The sequence below is a fragment of the Artemia sp. Qi Xiang Cuo genome, chromosome 21 (genome assembly GCF_049724085.1).
Source record: "Artemia sp. Qi Xiang Cuo chromosome 21, ASM4972408v1, whole genome shotgun sequence".
NCBI classification, from domain to species: Eukaryota; Metazoa; Arthropoda; class Branchiopoda; order Anostraca; family Artemiidae; genus Artemia; species Artemia sp. Qi Xiang Cuo.
The window spans coordinates 7,894,154-7,902,345 of NC_142814.1; the positions used below are offsets into that span (position 1 = coordinate 7,894,154).

Here is an 8,192-nt window from a genome sequence, read left to right on the forward strand (position 1 = left end):
TCAAAGACTCTATTTCAGTGATTTTAGCAGAATCTCCATCCAAGGTGATCACTAAGGGGTTTCTCAGGATAGTCAGAGGAATGTCGAAGGACTTAGACCTCTCATTCTTTCAAGGATATCCAGGTGTGGTGAAGCTATGCGGCTCGGTGACACTGGCACGGTTAAGCTTGAGTTTTGTGACTCTATGTCAAAAGCCAAGGCTATGCAAAATGGTGTTAAACTTGGATATGAATATTTATCTGTGAAAGAATACCTGTCAGCACCTCGGTGCTGTCTAAAATGCCGTTCTTCAGACCATAGAGTAGCTGATTTTGCAAGTTTGGTTGCGAAGTGTGCACGCTATGCGGGCCCTCATATTTCCACCAAGGATTCTCCCTGCCAGCTTTCTGCAAGATGTGGTGAAAATCATGCCTCCTTTAGTCTTAGATGCAAAGTGCTGAGAGATATCATTGCCAAGAAGAAAGGATTGTGCCTGTTTCGATTGTTTCGCTTAATATAAATGATACTCGTTTAAAAGAGCATATGATTGATGAATTGTGTGACCTGTTTGACATAGTATTCCTTCAAGAACACCTCCTGACTTCTACTAGTATTAACGTGTTAAAAAGAAGTCGTAATCATTCCGTTTTTACAACTAATGCTGAAGTCACTTTTGGTAGACCTTCTGGAGGCCTCGCTTGCATTGTTAAGAATAACCTGAGTTTACTCTCTCCAGTGAGTTTTCACAGTGATAAATTCATCCTTGCGGTTTGGTTTGGTAATACTGTGCTGATAAATGTGTATCTTCCGTGTAACAAAAAACCATTTCCACTTTAAACGCGTATATGAAAGCCTCGGCAAATCTTAAGGCTATTCTTGCGTCTGTTGTATCGACTGGTTATGACTTCATAGTGGTTGGTAACTTCAACATAGATATTAAAATTTTGTAATTTCGATCTACTATCGTCCTTAATGTTTTTTCTGCTTATAAAATAGTCAAAAAAAGTGTTGATTATTCATATATTCACCAATCTGGAAGTTTATCTAATATTGACAATGTAGTTTCTTCACCATATATTAATGTATCGACTGTTCTCGTTCATGAAGACTATCGTGATAGTTACCACCTCCCGATTTCGTTCTCTGCTTCAGTAGTCGCTTCCCGTTCTACTAGACCATTTACACAAAGTTCTAAGTGGTTTTACAGGAATAACTGGAGTAGAGCTAATTTTGCATTTTATATTACTACGTTGTCCGCATTATTGGGTTCTAAAAAAGTTCCTTGCCATTTCCTTCAAGTTACTGACCGTTTCTCAAATGATAAGCAGTCTCTAAACGAATATTATGATAAAACAATTTGGTGCTTAAAACAAGCAGAGGCGACTGCTGTTCTTCTAGAAAAGATTAAAGTTAAAACTAGAAAGCCATAATGGGTTTTGGGCCCAGAATTAAAAGTTGTAAAGAATAAAGCTAAGTTTTGGCTACAAATATGGGTGTCTTGCGGTCGGCCAAATCGAGTTGTCTTCGATCTGTAGCAAAATACCGATCTTGCTTATAAAAAACGTTTACGGCAGTCTAAGGTATCTGGTTTTTATTTTCCTGCGTCGAGAAAGGAGTGGTCTCATGTTCTGAATTCGGATAAGCTTAGTAGTGATTTTTCAGAAAGTTCTATAGCAGTTCATACTTGGGTGTCATATTATAATGATATCTTCGGCAAGGTGAACCGTGAAGTTGAAAAGCTTTTCAGTAACCTTCTTGAGTCGTGTTTGCCTAATCGTATTTCTCAGAGTAATGTATTACCAGTTTCTACTCTTGATATTGGTCAAGCTATTAAGAACATGCAATCTAGCTCTGTTGATCAAGACGGAATTTCCTCTTATCATCTAACAGTAGTTTGCCCAACTTTGATAAATCACCTTCAGCTATTGTTTCAGATGTGTTTATCTACTTCTATGGTTCCCGACAGTTTTCTCTGTGGCACAGACAGCTCGGTTTTGAAGCGTGGAAAAACTTCCTCAGAGTGTAGTTCTTATAGACCAATTACTGTTTTGTGCACTCATAGCAAAATTTTTGAATATATTCTTCTCCCTTTCACTTCGAAAAATTTTGTTTTTGGTACAAACCAACTTGGCTCTAAAAAAAGGCTGGGATTTCAGCACACCCATCCTGTTCTCGTTTCCCTCCTGTTGCAATCTGTTAATGATAAATCTCCTCTTCAGATCTGTTCTAATGATCTTTCGAAAGATTTTGATGGAACAGTCCACTCACAATCACTCTACTCATTTTTTTCCATCAATATTATCCTTTGTATTGTCGTATTGTTACAGAACTGGTATTTCAACTCTTTTATTCCGGTGAATTTTAATAGAGTAGTTTCTGATTAAAAGGCATTTCTTTGGCGTGGAATCTGTCAAGGTGGTGTGCTTTCTCCAACTATTTTTAAGTTATGTATTGCTCCTATTCTTTCATCCTTGCCTTCGACTTTCATTTCTGATAGAATTGATGTCTCGTATCTTGTTTATGCGGACGATGTTCTCCTTGTCAGTCGTTCTAGGGCTGGGCTCTCACATTCTGTCAGCTGGATCTCAGACCAGTTCAGACGGATTGGGTTTATGTTGAATGTTGATAAGTGCGAATATATTTCATTTATTTCGAGTGCGAGTCTCCCTCTTAACTATGGTCTTTTCTCTATTCCCTGTGTCTCTTCTTTTCGGGTGCTTGGTCTTCACATTACTAATAATCTCAAAACACTTCGGGCTCTGACAGTTTCTAATGCAAAAAAAAGAAATTCAGATAGGATATTCAAAAATTTTTGCAAATAGAGGGAGGTACAATAGAAAAGCACTTGGAAAATTATATTCTTCATTTTGCGATCATTCTATTCTTTTTTTTATATGGTTTTCTTCCAATTCTGAAGCCTAAAGATCTGAAATCTATCCGAACTTATTATTTTAAATTTTCTCGATACCTTTTGTGCCTCCCTCCGTGGTTCCGGAACCGACATCTAATATCGCGATTCGGCCTCCCTGATTTACGGGAAAAAGGGACTGTGCTTGCGAGAAAGCTGTCGTTATCTGCAGGTCTTACTGTGCACCATAATTTACCTAATTTATTTAAATAATTGTTAATTGTGCGAGTTTGCTTTCTTTTTTTCTTTTTTTTTTTTTTTTCTTTTTTTTGTTCTTGATGTTCTCCGCTTCTTTTTTATAGTGGGTAATAAATACATTATTATTATATATATATATATATATATATATATATATATATATATATATATATATATATATATATATATATATATATATATATATATATATATATATATATATATATATATATATATATATATATATATATATATATATATATATATATATATATATATATATATATATATATATATATATATATATATATATATATATATATATATATAGATGCAGAGAGGGTACAAATAGTTAAAACCAGGGAAGGGGGTGTATCCATATACATATACATATCTGACTTTATCAAAAGTAGAGGAAGGCAAAATTTTAACAGAGGCAGAGGAAGGTTAGAATCTAATCGAGGCAGCAAAAGACAAGATTTTAAGAATGGCAATGGAAGGCCATATTCTAGCAGAGGGAGAGGAAGTAGTTATGAAATGGGAGAAGACAGTGCAAGTTACACACAAAGTAGTACTGAGTTCGAGGTAAATTCCTACGATACCAAAGCGGATAATTTCCTAGATAGAGGCAGAAGAAACGGAGAAATAGACAGAGGAAGAGCAAGTAGTTATCATAGTAACGTAGGTAGGGAGAATGAGGGAGAGAGACGGAGCTATAATGGAGGAGGTTCCAACACCACCGATGTAAGAAATCTCCTTGTCAGGAGCAGAGGAACTAGAACCTTCAAAAGAAGCAGAGGAAGGCCAGATTTTCAAAGGGGTAGAGGAAGCTGCTATAATAGAATCGAAAGAGTAGGCAATAACAAAACCACGATCAGAAAATATGAGCATTGTAATTTTCGTAAGATCGTAATTAAAGTTGAGTAAAGTTTTATTAGAACAAAATACTTGAAATGAAGGACACACAGGATGGGGAGGATATTCAAACTAATTCACCAGTCATCATTCTTTTGGAAGGGATCGGGAGCTACAAACCACTTCCTCTCCCGAATAAACTTGTATGTAGGGACCTATTTATGTATGTATTTATTAAGTGATGGTGCTAATATCCTTACTAAAAAAAATTTAAAATTGTCGTCATATATTCTTTGTCGTAATAAATAATATATTATAAACTCAAAGATTTGTGCACACATGGTCAGGATACCAACTTTAGACAAAATAACCAAACGCCAAATATTATAATAATAGATTTAATGGTTAACTACAGTAGGAGTAGTTATTTATCACAAGCCTAATCTAGGTTTCAAAGCTTAATAGCACAAAATAATAACAATCTGAGCAATTCAGTAGGAAAAAATTTATTTTGAACTCTTATTAGTAGCTTAATTTTTTGTATTTATACTTTATATTTTACTTTATCATTTTTCATTTATATTTATTTTTTATTTTTATTATTGTAATCTTTTTAAAGTTTTTAGCTATAGAACGGAATCTGCCCCAGCTATCAAGAAGCAAAGGAAAAATGTATATGATAATAGTAAAAAATTATTATATCCAGAGGTTTCATTTAGAAATCACGTCGAACCCCATTATTGGAGGAATAACGACTAAGGTCATAAGGTCAGTATAACTAAGGTACAAGGTCAGCGTAACGAGTACCTAAAACTAGAGACATTAGATGAATTAAATAATTAATCTGAAAGACATCTAAGATCTCTTCCTCCAAGGGGGGGGGGGATTTAAGGTTTACACCCTTCTTCCTTAGATACGTTATCTGAAAATTTACATACAAGTAAGAGATTATTTCATTGCTAAAAATGCCTACTTTACTTATATACAGGGTTAAAAAAAAAGAAGAAAAAAAAAAGTAACCGTCCTTAAGCTTTAAACGTAACCCCTTAAACATAGGAATAAAATTTTAAAAAAAGAACAAAATAAAAAAAGTATTTTTTTTTCTTTTTTAAATTTCTATAATTGAACAAACTCTTCTCCCAATAACTTAAACCTCCCTCCCAAAAGAAAACCCGCAGTACAACTCGGCGGGTCACTCGGGAAATTTCAGAAACACTTGCCATTTTCTTTAGAAATCTGAACTTTTTTCCCACTGATCATCTGGATTTCAGCGCCATCTACAAAATCTGTGCTATATAGACGACCAGACACCGTGTGATCCATTAGGAATTGCTTTCTAAGGACTTCACTTGCTTTCAGCTCATCCATAGCATCTTCAGATAGAGTTCTATTAATGGCTTCGTCAGTTGGAGCAAAGAAACTGTATCTTATCATGGAAAAATCTGAAAATACAATTTTGGTCAGGTAAAGGTTTTTTAAATACGAAAACCTGTACAAATTGGAAAACGAAGCAGAAAAACAAATCTATGATATCAGGGTCTGATTAAAACATTCCATGGAATTTAGGCTAGTACATTTTTGGGATCCAGAATGTTTCTATCGCAAAACGGGCCCCGATGTGAAGCCCCTTATCTAAAATGGCATGCTTTGGGCTGAGGTCGCTTGGCTCTAATTAATGGTCTGAAATAAGGGTCACAGATGGAAGTTATTTTTTATGGGGTTCACATTCCTGGGATTCCTCACTTAAAGTGCAAGATTTGGTACTTGTTAATTAAACGAAACACACTCAAGCATTACGCTACGTAAGATCTGTTGAAAAACTGGTTTGTTTAAATGTTAATCCTAATGAAATATACCTAAATATAGTGAAAATATAATACTTTATTAACAAAATTATGGGAACTACAGCAGAAAATTATTGAAATCAGGATACCCAGAATGCATATATTTCACTTAAAATCGTCTTGAAAGAAGCTCTGCCTTCTGCAGTCACTGCCGCCCACCACATGTACCCCGCGATATATGATTGTAATTAGTGGCGAGCTGTACCTCGGTACTGTTTATTCCTCCACTTCGTAGAACCCTACTTTCTTTCTACTTGTTGGGTAGTTGCGCCGGTTTCTGGGTCGGCAAAATTCTCAGTGTGGTTCACAGTCAAATGTTTGAACCCTAATTTATCTAGCTCAGCTGTGTCGTAGTCCCTCCAACAATCGGAAATGATTATTGATCCTGTAAATACAGACAGTAAACCAGTCTTTCCCAGATTCAATCTTACAGTATATTTAGGCCTCTATATTTTCCGCTAATCCATCCTTATATTTTGTATTGTTCTCCTGTATGCTTGGGTACATTTTCTTCAATTGTTAATCCTGTGAGAATAATTTAAAACAAGTCTATTAGAGTATTATCTTGAAAATCAAAGAGAATCGGTTCAAGAAGTTTATAGGGATATTGCCAGTGGCGGGTCTTCACCATTTTTAAATTTTAGTGTTTATGTATAGGTATAATGTGAACCAGCTGTTGGAGTGTTTTAAAGGTTGGTTTTACAGCCGATAGAATATACATAACTTGTTTTTTTTATTGTTTTTGTCCACTGCCTTTGTTTAAAATTTTACACCCGTTTTTCTATATTTTCATTTTTTTAAACAGTAATTTGGAACAAAAAAACGTATATAAATTGAGGGTGTCCAACAAATACAAAGCCACTGAACAGTTAGCATCTAAAATCAAAGCAAGCAGAGTTAAAATTTAAAAAATGTTATAAGGGGTATCAAGAGTTCAACCTATTTTTAATCTCAAAATTCATCGGATTTATTGAAACATATTTTATTACGGATGTTTTACTGAGACTTTTTGGGATTTTTTATTCTTATTTTATCCGAAAATTATCCAGACTGGAACTTTTGGAACATTTTTAACGTTATAATAAAAGTATTAAGATGAATAAAAGTTAACTTTCAATCATACCCAAGGGTATAATAATGATTTCTACATTCTGTATCCAAGTTAAGAGTACCAGGGGTATAAAAAAAAATTGCTAGGATCTGTCTTAGGTCTGTTTATACCTGAAAACTACAATTTTTCTTTTGATTGTGTCAAAAATAAAGTATCTAAGGCAGTACCACATTTTCGTTGGTGGTGAAAATATATAAGTCAAACCAATTAGTAGAATTTGAAAAAGTTTTTCAGCCGTTAAACTCCAAACATTTGTTTGGAGAAATTTGCAACACTTTTCATTCTTAAAACTCCAAACATTTCTTTGTTTTGCTTTGAGAAATTTGCAAAGACTTTTCATCCGTGAAACTCCAATCTGTTGGAGAACTATAGCTTCAAAGGAAGCCATACCTTATCAAGCTCTCTGCATGTTTTTAGCTTACTTTATGCCGATTTTTCGGCCGTCCCTTTTTTCAACTTGGTAGAGGCGCTGTCAAGCTGTTTCATGGCATATATTTTAACAGATTGGTTGCCCATTTTTTACCTTACGTTTCTTTTTTAACCTCAGGTAAAAATTGAATTCCTGATTTTATTAAATTTTCTAGACATGGATGGTTGTATAATTCCCCTTAACCTATTCAAACAATCAAACTTCCTTATCCTTGGTACTTTAAAGATAAGTACGCCAATTTGTACTAAGGATAACAGTTGAACGCTACCTGGCAGCTAAATTTTATAGTTGGCATTGAGATCTTAGAGTTAGCAAGAAAGTAGTGGAGCAATAGAAATAATGAATCCGCTACTACCAAAAACAGCGTAACTGCACGTGGAGGCGCTACTACCAAAAACAGCGTAACTGCACATGGAGGCGTACTACCAAAAACAGCGTAACTGCACATGGAGGCGCTACTACCAAAAACAGCATAACTGTACATGAAGGCGCTAATACCAAAAACAGCATAACTGCACATGAGCAGCGTAACTGCTCATTAAAAATTAAATTCCTGATTTGATTTATTTTTCAAGATATGTATTGTTGTGTAATTCCCCTTAACCTATTCAAGCAATCAATCTTCCTTATCCTTGGTACTTTAAAGATATATACGCCAATTAATACTAGAGCCGACAGTCAACGCTATCTGACAGCTAGATTTTATAGATGGCACTGAGATCTTATAGTTAGCAATGGAGCAATAGAAAAATGATGGAGCACGATCCAATAATTTTTGGAGCGTAACCATAGCCTTCTGAATTAAAATAAACTTGGTGGAAGTGATGAAAAACTTGAGAGCCATAGCTAATTGGAGTAAAGCCAAGA

The 8,192-nt window shown here is 34.7% G+C and overlaps 1 protein-coding gene across 1 annotated transcript in view; it reads right to left on the reverse strand.

Moving 5' to 3' along the window:
• Nucleotides 1-8,192, reverse strand: part of LOC148939204 (uncharacterized) — a 224,124-nt gene that overhangs the window by 158,594 nt on the left and 57,338 nt on the right. The window contains exon 7 of the mRNA XM_089107060.1: nucleotides 5,161-5,382. Within this exon, the coding sequence (XP_088963186.1) occupies nucleotides 5,161-5,382 (222 nt within the window). The remainder of the gene's footprint in view (nucleotides 1-5,160; nucleotides 5,383-8,192) is intronic.